At 43.9% G+C, this 26,360-nt stretch overlaps 2 protein-coding genes across 4 annotated transcripts; both read left to right on the top strand.

Annotated features, from left to right (window-relative positions):
• Nucleotides 1-91: 91 nt before the first annotated feature.
• LOC123095685 (protein SABRE) lies at nt 92-18,636 on the top strand. 3 transcript variants are annotated; one of them, XM_044517233.1, is made up of 23 exons: nt 92-400; nt 1,655-1,766; nt 2,440-2,700; nt 3,416-3,681; nt 4,032-4,251; nt 5,244-5,417; nt 5,505-5,582; nt 5,660-5,911; nt 6,665-8,746; nt 9,407-11,228; nt 11,381-11,481; nt 12,396-12,752; nt 12,876-12,994; nt 13,434-13,683; nt 14,267-14,491; nt 14,743-14,876; nt 15,097-15,169; nt 16,171-16,269; nt 16,385-16,558; nt 16,832-17,182; nt 17,269-17,436; nt 17,639-18,008; nt 18,126-18,636. In XM_044517233.1, the coding sequence occupies exons 1-23, from the start codon at nt 330-332 to the stop codon at nt 18,215-18,217; spliced, it is 7,851 nt and encodes a 2,616-aa protein (XP_044373168.1). In that variant the 5' UTR covers nt 92-329; the 3' UTR covers nt 18,218-18,636. The 3 variants fall into 3 exon arrangements, with proteins under 3 accessions (XP_044373168.1, XP_044373167.1, XP_044373169.1); XM_044517232.1 differs by having other exon boundaries at nt 93-400; nt 18,120-18,636; XM_044517234.1 differs by lacking the exons at nt 92-400; nt 1,655-1,766; nt 2,440-2,700; nt 3,416-3,681 and having other exon boundaries at nt 5,249-5,417; nt 18,120-18,636.
• Nucleotides 18,637-23,552: 4,916 nt separating this feature from the next.
• LOC123095687 (uncharacterized) lies at nt 23,553-25,437 on the top strand. The gene is made up of 2 exons (XM_044517235.1): nt 23,553-24,405; nt 24,715-25,437. Exons 1-2 carry the CDS (start codon nt 23,636-23,638, stop codon nt 25,334-25,336), a joined length of 1,392 nt encoding a protein of 463 aa, XP_044373170.1. The 5' UTR covers nt 23,553-23,635; the 3' UTR covers nt 25,337-25,437.
• The last annotated feature ends 923 nt before the right edge of the window (nt 25,438-26,360 follow it).

Genomic DNA, 26,360 nt, shown 5'->3' on the forward strand with positions numbered 1-26,360 from the left:
GAGGACCATGGTGCCCAAAAAGACGAGAAGCCCAAAGCTTTGGGCAGTGCCGCCGCTACTGTACTCCTACTTGTCTTCTCCCTCACCCCACCCCCCACCCCCCTCTGACTCTGACACATCCCCCGAAGCAACAGCTCTCCACGCGACTCCCCAAGCGGGATCGCTCGCTCCCTCCACCCCCGGCGGTCAGCCGCCGGCCTGCTCGCTCCCCCGCCCCGGAGGAGCTAGGGTTCCCGATCCCGCCGCCCGCGCGCGTCGGCGGAGCCCATGTCGGCCCCCCGGATCCGGGCGGCCTGAGCGAGCGGATCCGGCCGCCCGACGGGGCGGGCATGGCGTCCTCGCCGGTCAAGTTCTTCTCGGTGTTCCTCGCCGTCTCCGTCGTCGGCTGGGTCGTCTTCACGTAAGCCGCCCTCCTCCTCCTCCACGCACGCGCTCTGGAAACCGCCAGGAATGCCGGGGGCGGGATCCCGCGCGCGCCGAGCTTGGTTTCCGGGCTTCCCGCGGGGGGAATCCGGGCATTCGCCTCCGGGCACCGCCTGCTGCTTAGCGCCGCTGCTCGTCGAGAGTCGGATTCTCAGTTCCGGGGTTGGTTGGTTAATTGATTGAGTGGTTGGTGGTTCCTAGCCGACGACTGAAGTGGCTTACTTAGTGCCACTCCACTAGCAGCGGCAGCAGTGAACTGGGGCCTCATGGGAGGCTGCTTCCGTCTGGGGAGCTCTCCGTGGTGTGGGTTTGGTTGGGGTTTTGCAGTGCTATGTTTCAGGTCTTCAGTGTCTAAGGGTGTGTATATGCTAGCCATTTGATCTCATCGGGGCAGCGTGTGCTGCTTTCCGAGCTACTGGTTGGTAGTAAGATCCAAGCGAGATCGGGGCTTCATTTATCCATCTGGATAGTCAATTGCAAACTTCTCCACGTTTACCCCCTAGTTGGCACTAATTGGCAGCACAGTGGTGATCTGGTCCGATAACTGAGAGCTCTTGCGTTTTGGTGGATGGTGTGTTGGTAAAATTCGTCATTATGCGTTTCGTGCCCATCTACCAAAATTCATAGACTTGTATTATAGGACCATGTAGTAGCTTACCTTTTCTTGCCTTCCGCGTGCTTTATGGTTAATTACTTAATTATAGTGGTGTGTTCAAGATTCGTATGCTATTTGTGGATACTATCTTAACCGCATACCTAGTTTCTCAATGATGGGACCATCTGTAAATTCTAACCCAATCAGTTCACATTACTGTTCACATGATCTACCATATCATGTAAATAAACCTTGTTGAACATCTAACGGTAAATCCCAGGCTTTCCATTTTGTTGTGGCTAATGGTTTAATCCTGTTTGTTGTAACATGTATTTGTACTACTTCTTTGTTATGGAAGAAACAAGTGACATGTCATGAAAGAGGATTTGACTTATCTCGACTTTTCAATTGTCATTCTACTGTACTGATTTAGCGCCAGTCGCACACAAAACATTTGTTCAACGACATAATGGGATAAATATGCCACAAACAACTTATTCTTCTAGCTCTTGAGATAATGTGATGCCGGTAAAAGTTGAATGTTCTATCGCTTGAATACTTCAACATTTTATTTTTTCGTAACAAAAAAACTCTGTAGGAAAACGTCTATTCATTCTGTGTTTGGATTCGTTGCAGGTTTGCCGCAAGATTGTTAGCTTGGTTCTTGAGCCGTGTATTACGTGCTTCCGTTGTGTTTCGAGTTGCTGGCTTCAATTGCTTGCGTGATGTAACCATAAAGTTCAGCAAGGTTTGTCTTTCATCTCAAACTTCTATGTTGCTTGAGTTTGCAAGTTCATGACTGTCTGTTCCAAGCCTTTTCACTTCGTTTTTAATTTAGAACAACTTGGTTTGGTGTATTCAGTTCCTTTTTCTACACGCAATCTGGTGCTATTACTTTTGCTACTTTGTCAGGGCTTTGCTAGTTTTCATGCTTTGTTGCACTTTCAAGCAGATCATTATCTAATGCTTTTCATGTTCGTGATATGAACAGTTAAAATTTATGCTTTCCCACAATGTAGCCGGGTTGCCTAAGATCACTTAACTTACGGATGTTGCATACCCTCTAAAATGAAATAAATTGTTAACCATTGTCAACGCATAAGGTATCAATACAATTATCCTGATGAACACCATCCTAGTGGCTCCATGAATAAAATAGCGGGAAGGAGATAACAAACGTTATTACCTTGAAATTGCAGAATATTTATTTTTTATAACAAAAAAGGTCTTGACTTATGCTAAAACTCTCATTTCATGCTGGTTTTTGTCTACTTGTAGTGGAGATGGCCATACCATCTTTCCTGTCATAGTATACTTACATAGTTAATAGCTAAAAATCAAAATCATTTGATGTTTGTTGGTGAACATGCATTTGATTACTTGCTTGCTAACTCATTTGTGCTACCTTTTCTTCTTCACAGGGTCCTCTTGAATCTGTTTCAATTGGTGAAATAAAACTAAGTTTCCGCAAGTCACTGGTCAAACTAAGTTTCGGTGTCCTTTCCAAGGATCCAAAGGTGCAACTGCTGATAAGTGATCTTGAAATTGTAACTAGATCATCTTCGCGAAGCAAAAAGACAAGCAAACCATCAAAGCCTCGCTCCACGGGAAAAGGGAAATGGTTGATAACATCAAGTATGGCTAGACTTTTATCAGTTTCTGTGGCAGATCTGATGATCAAGGTAACCTTCTTATCTTGCTATTGCCTTATATTTCAAAATTTGATGTGTGTATGCATTTTGCTTGTTTTTAACTTCTGTATGACAATAACACATCTAGTGTTTCGACATTCAATATTTTGTTCCCTCTGCAATCTGCATTCAAACAGTTCTACTGTTGAATTTAGTTCAGATTGGTAGCTTTACATGTATAATCTATTATATTTCCTGTTATTCCTTATTTCCCACTAGTTCAAAGTGACAACTCTGTTACAAGGGAACTATAGAGAGAGTCCAGAAAGACTAGGAAAGAACATATTTTGATAGTAGTAAAAGGTTACCTAGTTAGACTACAATACCCATCATTGGCTTAACTTTCTGCATGTTACATGTGCCTTTATGGCCATGTACACAATCTAAAAGGTGGGGCCAGTGTAAAGTTTTCACCAACTGGTATTGTTGTGTTTTTAGGAGCTTTAGGCCGCTAAACTAAGCATTCATGTGCATGGGTCACCAGTATAACATGCAGCATAATAATTGTTTAATTGGCATAGTTTTTCTGGCGTTCTGTCTTCCATATTCAATTTTTTCTCCTGAAATGCATCTCAGCAGAAGACATCACCCAACCACTGAGATGTGCTGGGTGCACCGTTTGCTGACTGAAGCATACCTTTTGTGTTTGGCTGTTTGCCGTTCTGTGCTGTTATTTATAATTGTTATTTCCACAACTATGATGCAGGTACCAGATGGTGCTGTTGACATCAAAGAGCTAAAGTTGGATACATTTAAAATCGCTGGACCTAATCATATTCTTGGTGTCAAGTTGCACATATTACCTTTAAATGTACACCTTGGAGATTTTGGGCTGATTGCTGATCCGGTGGGCAGCGGTAATCAGCTTGATACTTTCCAGTCTGATCAAGCTTCTCTATCAAGTTCTGAGAAATTTTTGGCACCATTTGTTTGTGAAGATTTGTTGGTAATTTGTGAGTTTGGTCATGAAAAGTGAGTTATTTTGTTCTTGGTAACTGTTATATTGGGTGCACATTTTGTTAATTGATATTTTGGATTGTAAATGTGGATTAAAACACATGGGTCTCTAATTGTTATGGAAGTCATATACAATTTCTGATAAGCTGTAGATTATTCTCAATTTAGTTTCTGTTGATTAATTTTCAGTTGGTTCAAAGTAATGCGAAAACAGTTTCATATTTAGATAATATAGCTAGGATACGAAAATCGTGTTTCTCAATTGGCCAAGCAATGCCTTGACACCTTGTATCTTTATCATATTTAGGTTTCAATAGCCTTTTACTTTTCTTGTGTGTATTCATAAATTGATAGTTTTTTGACAGGGAAAGAGGTGTTAAAATTGTTAATCTTGAATTGAAATGTGGAGATGTTACTGCCAACATCGATGAACGACTCTTTTACAAGAATGCAAAGCCAGAGAATAATGGTGGCTCTGAGAATGCTGGAGATGCTATCGCTGGTACTTCTTCAACTAAACAGTCCTCAAAAAGCAAATCTATTCTACCAGCATTAAAGAAGCAGATGCTTGCATTTCCAGATAAGGTTTGTTAGCACTGAAAGTTTCTAGTGTAGGCTAAATGACAATTATTCAGTTCATTTACTACAGCACACTAATGTTCGTTTACTACAGCACACTAATGTTCGTTTGTGCTTGCAACAACTGTGATTCTGTTCGGTATCTTTTGTAAGCCTAGTTGCAGCCCCAACTCACATTCATAATCTTGCTTTTCACTTCTCCTGTGAGTGTCCTGCTTAGCTAGCATTTCAGTCTCTTAGAAACACAAATTCTTTCGAACCAGCACATAATATTGCAGCATGGACAAGATTTTATCAGGAGGGAGGCTTTGCAAACATCAACACAACTCCTGCAGTATTAATTGTATACCTGATTTGACTGTTAACTGCACTGTCATGTGCATTTGATGCAAGTCACCTGATGTAGTTGTCCAGGTAGAGCTGCTTTGGGTATTCTGCTGTGCTACTTCTGAAAATGGCTGGAGGCCATTTTTGTTGTTGCATGAATAGTCTTAGGACTTGGAGACTTCCATTAGTAGTTGGTAACCATGTATTTTAATCCGCAACATAGATTGAGGTTGATCTTGTCATGTTTCTCATTGCATGAGTAGGATGGGTGCTGGTTCCGTAAGCTAAAAGCTTGCCTACTTTATAATGATCAGTGTTGGGAATATATCAATCATGCATAGGCAGAGCCAAATCCTTTTAACTTCTCACTTGTTAAATGAACTGCTTTGCCTGAGATAACAAGGCTTGTTATGCGTGTTTTGCTGATGTTTTGAAGTGCAAGAGAAAACTAGATAGTAGGCCCTCAACTTTGTAATTGTTAGCAAGATTTGTTGGCACGTGGCTTGTCGCGAGCTTAATCATGATACTGTGGCATATGTCCACACGCGATACTAAAATTTACAGTTCTTCTTTTGGCAGTCGAAAATCAATGAAGAGCTGTATTTTTTTACTTGCTTATGCTCGGCTGTACCTGAAAAGTATTGCTAAATATTATATTTGTTCTTTGGAAGGTTAGCTTCAGTCTGCCGAAGCTTGATGTGAAGTTTACACACCTGGGGGAAGGGCTTAGTGTTGATAACAATGTTATGGGGATTCACTTTACTAGTACGATATCCCTGCCACAGGATGATCTAGAGGAAGCTACACCGCACTTCGATGTTCAGATTGTTCTTAGTGAGATCCATGTACTTCTCTATTGCTTCATCTAAGATTCTCGTTATACTTTCAGTAGCTATTCATCAATCATCACTTTTAACTTTGTTGCCTTCCAGTTAGTTAGAGAAGGCTCAAGCTCTCTGTTGGAAGTTCTTAAAGTTGCTGTGGTAGCTTCTTTGGATATTCCGTTGGATGTAAGCATCTTTGTTCACTTTAGTTGATTGGCTATTGCAACTGCCCTTTAGAGCTATAAAGTATGACTTCCTTTCAGCCGCTTCTTCCAATCAGAGCTGAAATCGATGCCAAGCTTGGTGGTACACAATGCAATCTTATGTTGAGCAGATTGATGCCATGGATGCGCCTTCATTCTTCGAGAACCAAAGGAATGAAGCTTTCAAAGGCAAACTCTCATCAAGAAATTTCTCAAACAAAGGAGATCAAGCCAATTATGTGGACTTGCACAGTTTCTGCCCCAGAAATGACTGTCATGCTTTACAGCCCTAGTGGGTTGGTATTATATCATGTAAGTTCTCTCGAGATTCAATTTAAGATAAGGTTTGTTCTGCGCAGCACTTGTTTTATGTAGATGACTCTTATGGATTGTAAACAGTATTTCTTTTGTCGTGGCATCGATTATGGATTGTGTTCGTTGTGATCAATGGAACCGGGGGGCTTTTGGCCACCCTGTTTGTCTAATATATATATATATATATATTGGTGTTTGGTGTCAAGAGTTAATTGATTGGTGATAGTTTAATCTACTGGTTGGTGTGTGCAGATGCAGATGCCTAATTTAGTCTAGATGTACTAGAGGTCTAGCATTTTTTTTGAAAAAGTTGGTAGTGCGGCTGTGCAGGCAAGTGTTAGTATTGTGGATGAACTCTCATTATGGGCCATGAACACATGCTATCTACTTCCTCTGTCCCATAATGTAAGACCTTTTTTGGCACTAGTGTAGTGTCAAAAAACGTCTTATATTATGGGACGGAGGGAGTAGTAACTAGTTTCTTTTCTTATCTCTACTTTCCATGTCTTGATAGCACATAGTTCTTCTGCAGTGTGGTGCAAGTCCTCTGAACTTGTGAAAGTAGTTTTTTTGGTATCCCTTTTACGGTTAATAGCACTTGGTCTTTTGACAATAGGGTGCAAGTTTCTCTGAGCATGCCAAAGTAACTTTAGTAATCTTTTACGGTATTCCTTACAATTTGTTTATGCATTGATTGTTTATTATAAGCATCATCTTCCTTCCAGTTCATATGTTCTTTTCATTTTGCAGGCTTGTTGCCAGTCATCACATGTATTTGCAAATAACATTGCCAGCAAGGGGATTCAGATACACACTGAACTTGGTGAAATGCTGGTGCACATGGAAGATGGGTATAGGGAATTCTTGAAGGAAAACATATTTGGTGTTGATACTTACTCTGGCTCCTTAATGCACATTGCTCGGGTGAGCCTTGACTGGGGGTACAGAGAAATTGAGGTCCAAGATATGGCTGAAACTAGTAGACTTGCACTTGTATTTTCCATTGATATCAGTGGCATAGGAGTAAAGTTTGGTTTCAAGCATTTAGAATCTCTTCTGCTCAATTTGATGTCCTTTAGGGATCTATTTAAGAACCTTTCATCCTCTCGTGAGAAGGATAAAGAAAAGGATTTGGAGGAGAGACGGAAAAAGAAAACAAAAGGCATTGAAATATTGAAATTAAGCCTACAAAAGTTCTCTATTACTTACAGTGGTGATATCAATATATTAAATATGCCAATTGCTGATCCAAAGCGCGTCAACTATGGCACTCAAGGTGGTCAAGTAATTGTTGATGTTTCTGCTGATGGCACGCAACGTACGGCAAGTATAACTTCGGAACCACCTGGCATTGGCCGCAACTTGAGGTTCACCTCATCTTTAGTTATCTCTCATCTCGCTGTATGTGTAGACAAGGAGAAAAAGTCAACACAAGCAGAATTGGAACGGGTGAAAGCAATGTACGAGGAGGATCACAGCTCTGGTGTCAAAGTGACCTTACTAGATATGCAGAATGCTAAAATTGTTCGCCGATCCGGTGGCCTTACAGATGTCGCTGTTTGTTCCCTCTTCAGTGCAACAGACATTAATATCAGATGGGAACCTGATGCTCATTTAGCACTCTTTGAGACCTTTATCCGCTTTAAGTGGTTCCTGCATCATAACAAGATTCAGAGTTCCGAGAAGCTGATGACTGGAACTGGCAGTATCAAGGAGAATGAGCATGTCAACATAGCTGCTGGTTCAGTGAAACCTCAGAAGTCTGACAAAAGAGGTTCAATTTTTGCCGTTGATGTGGAAGTGTTGAGAATATCTGCTGAGCTCGCAGATGGTGTCGAAGCAAACATGCATGTACAATCTATCTTCACTGAGAATGCCAAGATAGGTGTACTATCGGAGGGTCTTTCTGTCAGCCTTAATGGTGCCAGGGTTCTAAACAGCACACGAATACAGATCTCATGTATTCCTTTCAGTACTGCAAATTCGCTCAGTGCAAAGGTTGAACCATCACCCAAGAGAGATTGGGTCGTTCAAGGGCTAGATGTTCATATTTGCATGCCATTCAGGTTACCATTGCGTGCCATAGAGGATGCCGTTGAAGATATGATTCGTGCTCTAAAGCTTGTTTCTGCTGCCAAAAGAAGTATATTGTTTCCTGATGGCAAAGAGAACTCGAAGAAGGTTAAGTCTGGAGCTTCCAGTTTTGGATCTGTAAAGTTCGTGTTGCGTAAACTCACGGCAGAAATAGAGGAGGAGCCCATACAAGGTTGGCTCGATGAACATTACTATTTGATGAGGAACAAAACCTGTGAATCAGGTGTTAGATTAAAATTTCTTGATGATGCTATATCAGGAAGTGTAGATTCTAACCACTGCAGCTCTGAGGGAAAATTTATATATGAGGGAATAGAGGTTGACGTGCATGACACTGCAGCTCTTCAAAGGCTGCGGGAAGAAATCCATAAGAAAGCATTTCGATCGTATTATGTGGCTTGTCAAAAGAAGGTATTTGCGGAAGGGTCGGGGGCGTGCGCAGAAGGTTTTCAAGCTGGATTCAAGCCAAGTTCACGGAGAGCTTCACTTCTTTCACTTTCTGCTTCTGAACTTGATATTACTTTGACCAGAATAAATGGTGGAGCAACAGAGATGGTTGAATTTATAAAGGGAGTCGACCCTGTTTGTCAGGAGGAACACATACCATTCTCTCGACTATATGGGAGTGATATTGCTCTCCTTGCAGGGTCCTTGGTCATACAAGTGAGAGACTATACATCTCCTCTCTTTTCTGCAACCAGTGGGAAATGTCAAGGCCGTGTTGTGCTTGCCCAGCAGGTGAGGTCCATCAAATTCTTTATTTGTATTGCTCATTCATGTTCCCAAGTTAATTTTATGCATGATTATAGCTTTGTTACTTTTTGGTTTTGTGCACATTTCATTTCATATGCATGCCTTGTTTCATATAAGGCTGGAACTCATAGCACCCACCTTCTCCTTTTTGTGTTGAGAGTTTACTTCGATATATGTTAAAACATAGAGCTAATGAGCCGTTAATGATTTGTTACATGCTTAGATGGAAAGTACGATACTTGGATCTGTTGTTTCTTTTCTGTTCCTATGCTATCTATTTTCAATCCCTTTGCATTGTGTTTTGACAGACCTGATTAAACTAGTTTACACTAATAATTAGATCACACTTCATATTGTTTAGCATATTATCTTCAGCTAGCTTTTCATGGTAATGGATGACTCAAAATTCCCCTATTTCACATCTAAGAGTTATATGACTGAGATATACTTACTAAAACATAAGGGTATGCTAATTTTTTTTGGAACATACACAAAAATCAAGCTCACTCCTGAAAGCTTTAACTCTGCAAATACCTGCCAGATACGAGTTCTTGTACGGACATTTAGATCTGGTTGTTACATATTTGGATGCAAGTCTTATTCAGAGTATTTTGTGTTTTTGTTTCCCATTGTATCTACTTGCAGGCAACATGTTTTCAACCCCAAATACACCAAGATGTATATATTGGCAGATGGCACAAAGTCAAAATGTTACGTTCTGCCAGTGGTACCACACCAGCAATTAAAATGTACTCCAATTTACCTGTTTATTTCCAGAGAGGAGAAATTTCTTTTGGAGTTGGCTATGAGCCATCTTTTGCTGATATAAGTTATGCATTTCAAGTAGCCCTAAAGAGAGTTAATCTTAGCTCCAGAGTTAAAAGTTCTGGTGCAGCAAACCAACCGCCTAAAAAGGAGCGCAGCTTGCCATGGTGGGATGACATCAGATACTACATCCATGGAAAGATAGTTTTGTATTTCAATGAGACAAAATGGAAGATCCTGGCAACAACTAATCCTTATGAGAAGGTAGACAGACTGCAAATTGTTTCTGAATACATGGAAATCCAGCAAACGGATGGGCATGTAGATGTCTCTGCAAAGGAATTCGGGATGTATATCAGTAGCTTAGAGAGTATGATGAAGAATTGCAGCTTAAAAGTGCCATCTGGCGTGCCCAGGCCTTTTATTTATGCTCCTTTGTTCTCTCTTAATGTGATTATCGACTGGCAGTGTGAATCTGGCAGCCCTTTGAATCATTATCTGCATGCACTCCCTATTGAGGGTGAGCCAAGGAAGAAGGTTTATGATCCATTTCGATCTACTTATCTCTCTCTTAGGTGGAACTTCTCCCTTAGACCTTTGCAGGTGCAGTCTGATAATGGCACATCATCTCCCTGCTATGCAAACAATTCAATGCTATGTGGGTCTGCCTTTGGTAGTTGCTCCAAAATAGCTGATGTTGATTTCCCTACAATGAACCTGGGTGCTCATGACCTTGCTTGGGTTTTCAAATGGTGGAGCTTAAACTACAGCCCCCCACACAAACTGCGTTCTTTCTCTAGATGGCCTCGATATAAAATTCCTCGAGCTGCTAGATCTGGTAACCTCTCAATGGATAAAGTTTTGGTTGAGTTCTTTTTCCGGGTTGATGCTACTCCCTGTTGCATAAGACATGCCACTTTAACTGAAGATGATCCTGCCAGTGGCTTGACCTTTAAAATGTCAAGTTTGAAGTATGAATTGTGTTACAGTCGAGGTAAACAGAAATACACATTTGATTGTAAGCGTGAACCTCTGGATCTAGTTTATCGCGGTCTTGATCTATACAGGCCAGAGGTTTATCTAGTGCGAGATGTTAACTCATCCTCAGTTGAAAATGTGTCCAAATTAAAGACTACTACCCTGCCGTCACAGGGCAAAGATAAATGCACCATGGGCAGTTTTCAAGAAAAACATGAGGATGGTTTCCTCTTGTCCTCTGATTATTTCACAATAAGAAGACAAGCTCCAAAGGCAGATCCTGCAAGGCTTATGGAATGGCAGGATGCTGGTCGGAATCTTGAGATAACATATGTCAGATCTGAGTTTGAGAATGGCAGTGAAAGCGACCATAGTCTATCTGAGCATAGTGATGATGATGATGGTTTCAATGTGGTGTTGGCAGATAATTGTCAACGGGTGTTTGTGTACGGTCTTAGACTTTTATGGACCATTGAGAATCGTGATGCAGTTTGGTCATGGGTTGGAGGAATTTCCAAAGCATTTGAACCTCCAAAACCCTCGCCTTCGCGGCAATATGCACAAAGAAAGATGATCGAGGAAAGGCAGAATGCAGATAGCTCTAGATTAGCTCAAGATGCTACCTCTTCTACCCATGCTGGTTCTCCTTCGGTGCAGCATGCTGAAGCTCTGGGCTCTACTTCTCCATTGCATAGTAAACCCAATCGCTCCTCTGATATAGCAGGTATGCTTACTTATGCTAGATGTTTCATGTGGTACCAAAAGTTGCAGGCTTCATTTCTTTCACTAGTGTCAGTTCAAAATTACAAAGCTATTGGAATTATTACAGATTCCTGCTACCTTTTTGGCTAAATCTTCTTTTTGTCCATCCTGCAGTGAAGTATGGCATGTTCGATGATTTGGATAAAGGAGGGAATCTCCATTTTATGGTTAATGTTGTCAAGCCCCAGTTCAACCTACATTCTGAAGATGCCAATGTAAGTGATCTTGAAATACTTATGTTCTGTCCTTTGACTAATGATAAAAAATTAATACCGGCGGTCTGTTCAGGTTCCAAAGTCATAATGGCAACTAAACACGAGGTTGCGCTCGTTGCGAGTCTTTATTCAACACCTTAAATATCATATATGTTGGTAGTTTTTGAGTGTCACCAGTATAGGTCAGTTTGGGGCCCCGCAGCATGTTCTTTCATTTATAACCCACTTAAGGTTACATTTTGCCTCAAAACAGCAATATGCCAATACATTATATATATAACAATGATACAAAACGTATACGGATGCATGAAGGGGATTACCATACATTGATGAAACCATATCCAATTGATCGTGTAATTTACTATACACTTCGATACCATCTGTTTTACTGACCCATTTTAGTAACACAAGAGACGTTACGCACTCAAGAAAAACTAACAAATCATCTATATCCAACTTAGCATAGGAATTTGAATAAATATCACTTCTTACTCTGAACAACTGATATAACCATGTAGATTTAGTTGGGTGCTGTGCGTTGCGACAGGCTTCAAATGAGGAGTTATCTGCTCTAGAATTATTGGAGGGGTATCCCCCACTTTCTCCAATATTTCCTAGTATCAGGGAATATCCAGTATCCGATACAGTAATTTTGCGAAACTTCAGAACCACCTCGGCTGTCATGAACACTGTATCTCTTTGTGCCTTAGTTTTGTTTCTCTTGTGGGTTCTGGGTGTGTATGAACGTATAGTTGCTCTGTTTGGTAATTTTTATTTCCCTTTGGTGTGGTAGTGACGCGAAGGGGCCATGGAATTGGTGTTTATGTATCAGGCTCATGTAGATTATGATTTATTGCAATAATAGTTGTATGGCTTTTTTGGCAAGGAACTGAAGTTTGTGTTATATGTACCAGGGTAGATTTCTACTTGCTGCAGCTAGTGGGCGTGTTATGGCACGTTCATTTCATTCAGTTGTTCATGTTGGGAAAGAGATGCTAGAGCAAGCACTGGGGACAAGCAGTCTACATATTCCCGAACCACAACCTGAAATGACCTGGAAAAAAGCTGATCTCTCCGTGATTCTGAAAGATGTTCAGGCTCATGTTGCACCGACTGATGTGGACCCTGGTGCAGGCCTACAGTGGCTTCCTCGTATTCTTGGTAGTTCGGAGAAATTGAAGCGCACAGGGGCCTTGCTAGAGAGAGTATTTATGCCTTGCCAGATGTACTTCCGTTATACTCGTCACAAGGGTGGAACTGCAGACTTGAAGGTAAAGCTAAGAGTCTTAAGGATACAGGCCAATCCCAATGTCTGTGAGTTTGTACTGGGTCCAGTCTAGGAAAACTATATGCATGAAGTAATGTTCTTCTGTTTATTGTATTTAATGATCCAGGTTAAGCCATTAAAGGAGTTACGTTTCAATTCTCCAAACATTACCGCAACAATGACTTCACGCCAGTTTCAAGTTATGTTGGATGTGCTTAGCAATCTCCTGTTCGCAAGACTTCCCAAGTAAGATTCCTTCTAGGTTCATGGACCTTTTTCTTATGCTGAATTACTTATGTTTGTGGCTTTCAGTATGTGGTCATCGAGCTCGCCCTAAAGATTAATGAAGTTACTATACAACGGCATAATATTGTTTCATAAAAGGCACATTTTTAACTAAATAAACACTGTCATTTTGTGGATAGAGGCCTCTTGCACCATGTGCCAAAATTTTAGTTGTTTTACACCTTGATCTACACACCATGTGAATGACACATGTTCGGTTGATATTTCAAAGAGGCAAGGAATCTTTTACGGTTTTACCACTCTTTTTTGAATAAAGGTTTGTGCCTTTACATCTTTTTTGGGGTAATTTTCACTCGTAATTATTTAAAACAGGACCTATTTAACGAGTTAGCAGTATCTCAAAATTCGTCCTCATTTCTCGTTAATCTTTCTGGCACAGGCCTAGGAAAAACAGTCTTCAGTATCCATCGGATGACGAAGATGTTGAAGAAGAGGCTGATGAGGTGGTTCCTGATGGAGTAGAAGAGGTGGAGCTTGCAAAAATTAATCTCGAACAGCGAGAAAGGGAGAGAAAGTTATTGCTTGATGATATAAGATCCTTAGCTGGAACTGGTGATAGTCATATCGACCATCTTTCTGCGGAAAAGGATAATTCGTTCTGGATGATTAACAGTGAGAAAGCATCACTGGTAATTTTTCAAAACTTTGTATGGCCTGTTCCAAATAAATAATGTATTTTTTATGGTGCCTATATCATTATAATAACATCAAAGTACTTTTGTGTTTGGTAGCAAATCTACTCATACTAGCTGAATTGCTGTGTGTTTCTATGGTAGTAATAAATATCTAATCATGTGGCACATCAGTATACATATAAAATTCATGGCCAGAAAAACTGACTTGGAGTGAAAAAACAAGTTAATTTTGATATGACATATTTTGCAAACATTAAGACAAGATGGTGAAAATCATAAAGAGACCACCTGAATAGTCAGGAAGTTGCATTCAGTGGAAGGGAGGAGGTGGACGGCATACGGACCATCCCCTGCTTTAATATTTATAGGGGTAAAGATAGCATGTACTCACTTTCTGTTATGTGTGTTGTTAGATCCAAGTACATGTATCTATTCCTCATACCAAAAACATCTCAGACTGAAATACACTCTATTGATTCTGTTTGCTCTATATCAGCTTCAAACATAGGAGTCAAAACTTCCAGTTACCAGAGTGTAGTTTCTGTACAAGGTTTGACTGATATTATACTGTAATCAGGTGGAAGGACTGAAGAGAGACCTTCTAAATCTCCAGAAATCTCGAAAATTTGCATCTTCTGCGTTAAGGAAAGCACTACAAAAAGCTGCCCAGTTACGCTTGATGGAAAAAGAAAAGAACAAAACCCCATCTTGTGCCATGCGAATCTCTATGAAAATCAGCAAAGTTGTATGGAGCATGCTTGCAGATGGGAATACTTTTGCCGAAGCTGAGATCAGTGATATGGTATGTGTTCAAACTTTTGTGGAACAGTTCTTTGTTTGTAGTTTCATTACTGTCTTTTGTATGTACCACGTGCCAACCCCAATGCATTAATTTACTGCAACTTTATTTTATTCTTTTGGCTATAAGCCTATAACTCATGTTTCACAATCTGAAGATTTTCTCAAACTACCTTTTCCCCTAGTGATTTGTAGTACTTTCCAATCGACTAACTATTCTGGTTGTTCAATCATTCATTTTTGAAATATTTGCAGGTATATGATTTTGATCGTGACTACAAAGACATTGGTGTTGCTCGGTTTACGACTAAGTATTTCGTTGTGAGGAATTGCATGGCTAGTGCCAAATGTGATACATTGTTGTCTGCATGGAATGCACCTCCAGAAAAGTAAGGGCCTAATTTTGGCTTTATCTCTATCATTGGTTATTCATCATATTATTAACGTATATATACCATGTTCAACTAGTCTGAGTCTCACACTCAATTCACTTTTTAATGCAATGTCACATTAGTGGGCAGTCTGTTCTCAGTTACTTTATAATTCTTAAAACCTCCCAGTACCTCAACTGGGGTTTCAGCAAATGATGTTAACTGCATTCTATTGCAGAGGTGTCATGCTTCGTGTGGACGCGAAGCAAGGTGCTCCGAAGGATGGAAATTCCCCTCTTGAGCTCTTTCAGGTTAGTTTTTTTAGTCTGAACACCTCTTTCAGGTTAGTTTGTATGTGGACTAATTATCTTATTTTGCGCCAAGCTAAAATGAGCAATGACTGTGCTAAAGGTTCTAAAATCCAAGATGTAGCTTAATGACACCATATCATAAGTCACATGGATTAGCGTAACAAAACAAATTTAATTGATCTGTAGAGATGTCTAGAATCAGTTATTGAGCAGAAAAAGGAAAGTAATCCATGAAAGGGAAACCCGTTAGAATGACATGAAAAGCGAATACAATTGTCCAAATTGTCTATCTGAATTCAGTTTCTCCCCGTAGATACTTTGGAATTCTCTTTGCATTCGTCATCCACTACAATACTAGATTTTTCTGTCCAGATCGTTTATGGTAGTTTATACATTCCTACTTTATGCATGTTTTCAGTGGTATTTATCTGCCTGTTTTGGCCATGCAACGAGTATTTAATTTTGTTCGAACTAAGCTGTCCATGTAAACATCCAATTACCTGTAACCATATGTATTGTTTTATACTTCTAATATTTTTACCTGCTTGTTTGCTTCGACAAGATTCATGTAGTACTGAAGTGTTTACTCCGTGCAGAACATATTTTGTTTTAAAACCTCTGCTGCCAGAACTTTCACACTTTTGTACCAATACACAGTACTTGAGATTGGCCACATAAAAATATGCTCCTTTAATACATTCCGTTCCCTATATTTCTGTTTTCCCCTGAAATACTTTTGGAAGGTGTAAGATCGTGGTTGTGTAGTTAGTGATGCATACATACCTTATAATGTAGAATCATGAGATCAAAGTGTGATGGAAAAAAAAAGGATGGTGGTAGTAATATTTTTATCCGATTGCTGCATTGCTGTCATTACACATTTACAAGCTGCTCTAAGCATTTCATGACTAGACTCCACTGAAACATTTGGTGCACTCTATATATGATTTATACTGCTACTTCACTAGTTATGTTTCTGTATTCACGATCGAGCTTTGCAGGTGGAGATATACCCATTGAAAATATACCTCCCGGAAACAATGTATAGAATGATGTGGGATTATTTCTTTCCTGAGGAAGATGATTCTCAAAGACGTCAGGTAAGCCGTAAATCATGCTTCGTCACATCTCCCATGTTTATTATTTCTACACCTTGTTCGCTTAGTTTTCTGTTGATATAATTTTCATTTCTGATATTTTGATTGGGTGTAAAAGGATATTTGGAGGGTCTCAACATCAACTGGATCTAGAAGAACTAGAAGAGTATCTTCTGGTGCTGATGCTGTTGCTTCTACCAGCTATTCTGTCAGGGAGCATGAGCTTCCTGGGAGATCAGGTACTGCAGTAAACGTCTCAAGTTGGCAAGGTTCACATGGAGACAATCCGCAGGTGAGTCACATAAGAGCAACCTAGGATATTTCAATGACACTAATATGTAGAATTGGTCCAAGTTTGGTGCCTCTGAGTTATAGTGTCATTCTGGTCTAATCACTTGTACAGAGCTGGGCCCAACCAGCCTGATAGAGCTATGAAGCTCACTATAGTATTTAAGCACGCCTTCAATTGAAAAGAAGTGCTAAAGCTACTCGTGTCGTCTCCTGTCAGATGGAATTTTCTTCTATTATTGGTCTCTATATCACAGAATAGGTCAACTGCATGCAGGTATCCAAGTTGCAGAGTCTAAAGGCCAATATGGTATGCGGTTCACATCCGGAGTTGGGACGGACATCTTCATTTGGAAAGGCCTGGGGAGAAAGTGCGACAGAAAATACCACAAATAATGATGTGGTATCGCTACTGAATCCTTCGAACATTTCTTCAAAAAGCGACGGCTATTCTATGGCAGAGAACACTGTTGCTGCTACTGAGATGTTCAGGAGTAAGACTAAAGATCCCAAATCGATGAAGTCTGGCCGTTTATCTCACGAGGAAAAGAAAACAGGGAAATCCCATGATGAGAAGCGGCCAAGAGCTCGGAAATTGATGGAATTTCATAATATCAAGATTAGCCAGGTTAATATATCTCTATATCATTGCATCTGGAGACGTCTATATCTAATATTTCGGTCTAATGTGACTAAAACTTGCTGACACTGTAGGTTGAACTTCTTGTTACTTACGAGGGATCGAGGCTTGCAATAAATGACCTAAGGCTGCTTATGGATACTTTTCACCGTGTAGAATTTACTGGTACATGGAGGAGGTTGTTCTCAAGAGTTAAAAAGCATATTATTTGGGGTGTTCTAAAGTCGGTGACTGGGATGCAGGTAAGACGAGTATCCATTCCTTGTTATGGAAACGAACATATTCAGAGATGGCATGGCCTCTTTGCTATTTGACTTCCCTTTGATTTAGCATGTAGCTTCTTTTCATGATTATGTTAAATATTAATGGTTGTGTCCACATGTTTTGGAAAACCTTATCCCCTTTATTACTTAAGAGAATTGCTGATTTTATGGTCTTGAACAGGGGAAGAAGTTTAAGGCCCAGAACCAGAGGGAAACACTTGATGGTACTGTTCCAGAAAATGATCTTAATTTCAGCGACAGTGATGGCAGCCATCATGGAAAACCTGATCAGTTCCCAGTATCATGGTTGAAGAGGCCAGGTGACGGTGCAGGTGATGGATTTGTCACATCGATTAGAGGGCTATTCAATTCGCAGCGCCGTAGAGCAAAGGCATTTGTGGTGCGGGCAATGCGAGGCGATGGAGATAATGAATACCATGACGAGGGGAGTGAGAGTGATGGCGAGTATCCTTTTGCTAGACAGCTCACAATTACAAAAGCTAAGAAGCTCCTCCGAAGAAAGTTCCGCCCGAGAGGGCAAAAGATCATAGGTATCCCTTACACGCCGAAACTATGCACTGCAGAGCAGAAGTCGCCACTGCCCTGGAAAGTATCCTCGTCACATGTAGGACTGACATTTTTATCTTTTGGTTTTGTGGTAGGACCAGCAATGCAAGATTCTCTCCCGTCTAGCCCGCGTGAAACAACACCGTACCAGAGCGATTCGTCAGAGTCGTCTTATGAGGACTTCCATGAGTAGCGAAGCAATGCAGGCCGGCCATGATATCTATTCAACAGGCAGCACAATGACTTGCGGTTTGTCGCGAACCCCTTCACCGGGTGAACACAAGAAGCAACTATTCCGCCGGCGATGTACAGTACTACTTCTACCTGCTGTGAGGAGGTGCATAGTCTTTGGGGTGGCTCTGGGAAAAAAAAACTCCCCCTTGTACATAGTAGGGCGGCGGAGACAGCGGAGGAAAATATGTATTGTTGTAGTCAGGTGTATCGGTAAAGAATTTCAGATGTAGCTGGCATTATGTTTTGGCCTTGTAAGTTAAATAAGAGGCCTTCTCACAAATTATGTAACAGTATCATGAGAACAAAAGTCCTTGTCTCATTGCTCATGCCATTTTCGCCGTTTTTGCTGTGGATGAATGCATAAATTTTTGCAGTTGATCTTGTGTTGTAATAGTTACTGAAGAAACACCCTGGTAGTGTCATGTTAAGTCGTCTTTGGTTTACAGGAATTTGCTATAGGATTAGGATTCCTGCAAACTCAACCCGGTACTTTCTCTCGGTTTTTCTCCACTGCGACCCGTCAGCGGGTGCTCTCAACTTCCCGTCTTTCTTATGGTCCTCACTGTTTCATCGCATCAACTTGGCATGCTCTTTGTTTTTGAACAGTCGTTTCAACCGTGGTATTATAGGAGCATACCACATCACCTTCGCAGGAAGAGGGGGGGGCTCGTCGTCAACATCATCAGGGTCATCTCGTCTGATCTTATACCGCAATGCACCACATACCGGGCATGCGTTCAAATCCTCGTACGCACCGCGGTAGAGGATGCAGTCATTAGGGCATGCATGTATCTTCAGCAACCGGGGACCCTCGACAAACACAAACACCCTTAGTTGCGAGTCGATGATCGACATGCAACTGGGGAGCCTCGACAAACACAGATTCGCCTAGTTGCGAGTCGATGGTCTGCTTGCAACTAGGGAACCTCGACAAACACACACACCCCTATTGCGAGTTGATGGTCTGCTTGCAACTGGGGGCCCTCGACAAACACACACACACCCTTAGTTGCGAGTCGATGGTCGACATGCAACTGGGGACCCATGACAAAACACACACACCACCTAGTTGCGAGTCGATGATCGGCATACAACTGGGGACCCTCGACAAACACACATACCCCTAGTTGCGAGTCCATGGTCGTCATGCAACTAGGGACCCTCGACAAACATACACACACACCCTAGTTGCGAGTCGATGGTCGACTTGCAACCGGGGACCCTCAACAAACAGAGACACACACCCGTAGTTGCGAGTCAATGGTCAGACATGCAACTGGAGACCCACGACAAAACACACACTCCCCTAGTTGCGAGTCGATGGTCGTCATGCAAATGAGGACCCTCGCCAAACACCATTAGTTGCGAGTCGATGGTCGGCTTGCAACTAGAGGCCACGACAAAACACCCCTAGTTCCGATTCGATGCTCATCATGCAACTAGAGACCCTCGACAAACACACACACCCCTAGTTGCGAGTCGATGGGCGACAAGCAACTACGGACCGCGACAAACCCACACAAACACCGCCCCTAGTTGCGAGTCGATGCTCGGCATGCAACTAGGGACCCTCGACAAACACACACACCCCTAGTTGCGAGTCAATGGTTGACATGCAACTAGGGACCCTCGACAAACACACACAGCCCTAGTTGTGAGTCAATGGTTGATATGCAACTAGGGACTCTCGACAAACACACACCTTGTAGTTGCGAGTCGATGCTCGTCATGCAACTGGGGACCCTCAACAAACACACACACCCCTAGTTGCGAGTCCATGCTCGGCATGCAACTGGGGGCCCTCGACAAACATAGACACCCCTAGTTGCGAGTCAATGGTTGACATGCAACTGGGGACCCTCGACAAACACAAACACCCTTAGTTGTGAGTCGATGGTCGACATGCAACTGGGGAGCCTCGACAAACACAGACTCGCCTAGTTGCGAGTCGATGGTCTGCTTGCAACTAGGGAACCTCGACAAACACACACACCCCTAGTTGCGAGTTGATGGTCTGCTTGCAACTGGGGACCCTCGACAAACACACACACACACCCTTAGTTGCGAGTCGATGGTCGACATGCAACTGGGGACCCACGAAAACACACACACACACACCACCTAGTTGCGAGTCGATGATCGGCATACAACTGGGGACCCTTGACAAACACACATACCACTAGTTGCGAGTCCATGGTCGTCATGCAACTAGGGACCCTCGACAAACACACACACACACCCTAGTTGCGAGTCGATGGTTGACTTGCAACTTGATCAACTCGCAACTTGGGACCCTCAACAAACAGAGACACACACCCGTAGTTGCGAGTCGATGGTCGACATGCAACTGGAGACCCCACGACAAAACACACACACCCCGTAGTTGCGAGTCGATGGTCGTCATGCAAATGAGGATCCTCGACAAACACCATTAGTTGCGAGTCGATGGTCGGCTTGCAACTAGAGGCCACGATAAAACACCCCCTAGTTCCGAGTCGATGCTCAGCATGCAACTAGAGACCCTCGACAAACACACACACTCCTAGTTGCGAGTCGATGGGCGACATGCAACTGGGGACCGCGACAAACCCACACAAACACCGTCCCTAGTTGCGAGTCGATGCTCGGCATGCAACTAGGGACCCTCGACAAACACACACACCCCTAGTTGGAGTCGATGGTGGACATGCAACTAGGGATCCTCGACAAACACACACACACCCCTACTTGTGAGTCATTGGTTGACATGCAACTAGGGACTCTCGACAAACACACACCTCGTAGTTGCGAGTCGATGCTCGGCATGCAACTGGGGACCCTCGACAAACACACACACACCCCTAGTTGCAAGTCGATGCTCGGCATGCAAATGGGGACCCTCAACAATACAGACACCCCTAGTTGTGAGTCGATGGTCGGCTTGCAACTGGGGACCCTCGACAAACACACACACACACACCTAGTTGCGAGTCGATGGGAGACATGCAACTGGGGACCGCGACAAACCCACACAAACACCGTCCCTAGTTGCGAGTCGATGCTCGGCATGCAACTAGGGACCCTCGACAAACACACACACCCCTAGTTGCGAGTCGATGGTTGACATGCAACTAGGGATCCTCGACAAACACACACACATCCCTAGTTGTGAGTCATTGGTTGACATGCAACTAGGGACTCTCGACAAACACACACCTCGTAGTTGCGAGTCGATGCTCGGCATGCAACTGGGGACCCTCGACAAACACACACACCCCTAGTTGCGAGTCGATGCTCGACATGCAAATGGGGACCCTCGACAATACAGACACCCCTAGTTGTAAGTCGATGGTCGGCTTGCAACTGGGGACCCTCGACAAACACACACACACACCCCTAGTTGCGAGTCGATGGGCGACATGCAACTGGGGACCGCGACAAACCCACACAAACACCGTCCCTAGTTGCGAGTCAATGCTCGACATGCAACTAGGGACCCTCGACAAACACACACACCCCTAGTTGCGAGTCGATGGTTGACATGCAACTAGGGATCCTCGACAAACACACACACACCCCTAGTTGTGAGTCATTGGTTGACATGCAACTAGGGACTCTCGACAAACACACACCTCGTAGTTGCGAGTCGATGCTCGGCATGCAACTGGGGACCCTTGACAAACACACACACACCCTAGTTGCAAGTCGATGCTCGGCATGCAAATGGGGACCCTCAACAATACAGACACCCCTAGTTGTGAGTCGATGGTCGGCTTGCAACTGGGGACCCTCGACAAACACACACACACACACACCTAGTTGCGAGTCGATGGGAGACATGCAACTGGGGACCGCGACAAACCCACACAAACACCGTCCCTAGTTGCGAGTCGATGCTCGGCATGCAACTAGGGACCCTCGACAAACACACACACCCCTAGTTGCGAGTCGATGGTTGACATGCAACTAGGGATCCTCGACAAACACACACACATCCCTAGTTGTGAGTCATTGGTTGACATGCAACTAGGGACTCTCGACAAACACACACCTCGTAGTTGCGAGTCGATGCTCGGCATGCAACTGGGGACCCTCGACAAACACACACACCCCTAGTTGCGAGTCGATGCTCGACATGCAAATGGGGACCCTCTACAATACAGACACCCCTAGTTGTAAGTCGATGGTCGGCTTGCAACTGGGGACCCTCGACAAACACACACACACCCCTAGTTGCGAGTCGATGGGCGACATGCAACTGGGGACCGCGACAAACCCACACAAACACCGTCCCTAGTTGCGAGTCGATGCTCGACATGCAACTAGGGACCCTCGACAAACACACACCCCCCTAGTTGCGAGTCGATGGTTGACATGCAACTAGGGATCCTCGACAAACACACACACCCCCCTAGTTGTGAGTCATTGGTTGACATGCAACTAGGGACTCTCGACAAACACACACCTCGTAGTTGCGAGTCGATGCTCGGCATGCAACTGGGGACCCTTGACAAACACACACACCCCTAGTTGCGAGTCGATGCTCGGCATGCAAATGGGGACCCTCGACAATACAGACACCCCTAGTTGTGAGTCGATGGTCGGCTTGCAACTGGGGACCCTCGATAAACACACACACACACCTAGTTGTGAGTCGATGGTTGACATGCAACTGGGGGCCACCATAGAAACACACACACACACACACACACACACTTAGTTGCCAGTTGATGGTTGACATGCAACTGGGGAGCATGACAAACGCACAAAAGCACCCATAGTTGCGAGTCGATGGTCGGTTTGCAACTGAGGGCCCCAACAAACACACACACACCCTTAGTTGCGAGGTGATGGTTGACATGCAACCGAGGACCCTCGACAAACACACAAACACAACCCTAGTTGCGAGTCAATGGTTGACATGCAAGTGGACCCGTAGAAACACACTCCCCTCCCCCACCTTCACGAGTTGTGAGTCAATGGTTGGCTTACAATTGGGAGCCCACGACAAACACACATTGAGAACGCCCCCCCAGTTGCGAGTCGATGGTTGACTTGCAACTGGGGTCCCTCGACAAACACACAAATTCTTAATTACGAGTCGATGGGTGACATGCGACTGGGGCGACGGCGGCCCAACAAAAATACCAAAAAATAATTGCGCTTCGTTGTAGGCCTCCCAGCCCGACAAGACAATACGAGGGACACGGATCGATCGCGACGCGTGCGATCACTCGAGCATGAAAAATAAAGCACAAACAGATCGGACGGCTAGCCCTAGCCCGTCTCCTCTTATAATACCCAACCTTTTTGCAAGAGCTAGCGCCTCCATCGATACGTCTCGTATAGAGTCCCCGAGCAAGAGCTGCGCCGATCGATCATCACCCGATCGATTCACATGGAAGCCGGCGATCATCGCGATCAATCCATTGCCGGTGTGGCGGCGCACGCGCAGCTGCTGCCCGACGACATCCTCGCGTGCGTCCTCCGCCGTCTCGAGCCACGCAGCCTCGCCGCGTCCCGCTGCGCCTGCAAAGGCTGGCGCGCCGTCGTCGACGGCCGCCGCCTGCTGCGGACGGACCTCCTCCCGCTCTCGCTCTACGGGATCTTCTTCATGGAGATAGACGTCCTCTGCAGCGACCCCCCAAAGCTCTTCGCAAACCCGCTGACAAGTCGCAGGATCGACGCAAACCTTGACTACGCCGACACGGAAGAGGGTTTATGCATCATCGAGAATCATTGCAACGGACTCCTCCTACTCTGGGGCAACATGGTGGTCAACCCGGCCACCCGGCAATGGGTGCGCCTGCCTCCGCCTCCGCCGCGGTGCACCGAGAGTGGGATGGAGGGCTTCTACGACGACGTCTGCCTTGCCTTTGACCCCACCGTGTCCCCCGACTATGAGGTATATATGGTTCCTAGGGTCCCCTGCGAGCTTGATCCCACTGCGACAATATTTACGGAGGAATCGGAGTGGCCGCCCTCGTCATGTGCAATACGAGTCTTCTCTTCCAGGACATGGAGATGGGAGGAGAGGTCGTTCCTCCGCAGAGGAGAGGCTGCAGGCACCATCGCCGACATGCAGCAATATACACAGTTCCAACGCTGTTACACCGTCTACTGGAAAGGGGCGCTTTATGTGCACTGTCAAAATGACTCCATCATGCGGTATGTATATGCATTCACTCACCCGGCCCGCTCTTAATTTAATTAGTTAGGTTTAGCTTCTTTTTTACTATAGATTTTGATTTATTCAGGGTTTGATGTAACTCGTTGCTTAATACAGTAAATTATAATACCTCTGTTCCAAAAAGTATATAATTGAAGATGTTGCGCGTTTTTCCTAAATCAAACTTGCTTAATTTTGACCAAGCCAAAATACATAATTCAAGTTCGAAACTCAATTTGTTCATATATGTTCTTATTAACATGCATATATTTTATATTCACCCGTTGGCGTCTCAACTTAATTTGCAGCATAACATTATCGGATGGTGCGTATCAAGTGATTAAATCGCCAGCTGGGGGCAAGATGAATGGTTCTGCACATCTTTATCTTGGAAAATCAAACAAGGGGGTGTACTGTGCTTTGATTTATCATAATCTTCAGCACCAGTTTCAGGTTTGGTTGCTGGATGAATCTTGTGGTAGAATGGGGTGGGAGTTAAAGAATGATATCAAATTTGCGCCAGTGATGGCAAAAATTTCTTTGGTCAAGTATAAGGATGGATTCCCCAACAAAAAAAAGCACAAGGATCAAAACCTCAGACCTTGGATCTTTCTGAGAGGTAATTGTTTTGATGAAGATGTTAAGCAAGCACTAACGGAAGATAATGCTGAATGGGACTACAGCAAGGGTTTTATCCTTGAGACTCAAGATCTTAAGGTTAATTCTGACCACATGCATTTTGAAGAAGTCTATTTCCTTGGATTTCATCCATATAAAGAGATTGTCTTTTTGTGGATGTCACGAGACACGGCAGTTGCTTATGATTTTAGTAGCTCTAAAGTACAGTGCTTGGGCAAGTTACACGCGCATTGGATCGGAAAGTCTTTTCCGTACACACCATGTTGGATAGGAGAGTTATCTGAAAAATAATAATTGTGAGGATAATATTCAGGGTGCATTTTTATTTGACTTGTATAAATTAAGTTCAGGGATATGAATTCTTATAGAAGACGATTTTAACAACCGGCTCCCATCCTATTTTTATTTCCTCTGTATGTGTTCTTTTCTTTTGTATGAAAGGTGCATTAGAATGTTAAATGAATTTACCATCCCTATGCAAACCATAAGTGATGGATGTGCAGCTGCAAAACCAGAGCTTCCTTGAGTTTGACGAGGCCCTGCAGAGGGCCCTGCCGCTTCGTCAGCCACCTCCCCCGAGGCCGGTTGTCCTGGACGCTGCCGAAGCAGATGCGGTGAAGGAGAGCCTCCTGATCATGATGCAGGCTCTGGCGGAGGGGCTCAACGCTCGCCGCGGCCTCCTGAGCTTCCACAACCACGGCGAGGAGGAACCCGCGGCGTCTCCAAAGGAAACCGTGGCTTGACATCCTGCAGCGTTTACAGTTAATTCCCCTAAAGCTCCACTAATTAACCTGTCTGGGGAGCAACTAAGAAGTACTCTATGATGTAATTGTTAGGTTGATCTCTCTCCCGTTCGAGCCCAACGGGTCGAACGGGCGCCTGACTCGCGCCCTGATCGGGGGCGCCCAACCAAACCATGGTTGGTGGGCCCCTGTGACCCGCGCTATATAAACAGAGGTGGGGGCCGGGGCGCTATTCACGAGGTTAATCGCTGCCACAAACCCCACCAACAATCCCTACCGATCTAGGGTTAGTGCGGTGCTCACGGGAAGCTCCACCACCTCGCCCACTCTCCGCCATCGCCGTGCGCCCCAGCACCACGATGGCCTCCGGCTCGAGTTCATCCACTGCCGGACAAGGTAGGTTCACCGGATCTACTAGCCTACTCCGATCCAAAGGTCTATCAATGGTATTAGCCAGATCGGGCTAGTTGATTTCGGTACAAAGAAACAAAAACAGAAAAAGAAAAGGAAATCCCCTCCCCCAAGAACCCTAAAAGCAAAAAGAGGGCAAAGACATCTCAAAGAAAAGTTGC

Source organism: Triticum aestivum, chromosome 4D (assembly GCF_018294505.1).
Source record: "Triticum aestivum cultivar Chinese Spring chromosome 4D, IWGSC CS RefSeq v2.1, whole genome shotgun sequence".
Taxonomy (NCBI): domain Eukaryota; kingdom Viridiplantae; phylum Streptophyta; class Magnoliopsida; order Poales; family Poaceae; genus Triticum; species Triticum aestivum.

Bases quoted from the DNA above. Each gene is read 5' to 3' on its own strand.
- LOC123095685 (XM_044517232.1), top strand. From the start codon at position 330: ATGGCGTCCTCGCCGGTCAAGTTCTTCTCGGTGTTCCTCGCCGTCTCC. The intron at 1,767-2,439 runs GTTTGTCTTTCA...TCTTCTTCACAG, and splicing joins TAACCATAAAGTTCAGCAAG to GGTCCTCTTGAATCTGTTTC. The intron at 17,437-17,638 runs GTAAGACGAGTA...GGTCTTGAACAG, and splicing joins AGTCGGTGACTGGGATGCAG to GGGAAGAAGTTTAAGGCCCA.
- LOC123095687 (XM_044517235.1), top strand. From the start codon at position 23,636: ATGGAAGCCGGCGATCATCGCGATCAATCCATTGCCGGTGTGGCGGCG. The intron at 24,406-24,714 runs GTATGTATATGC...CTTAATTTGCAG, and splicing joins CAAAATGACTCCATCATGCG to CATAACATTATCGGATGGTG.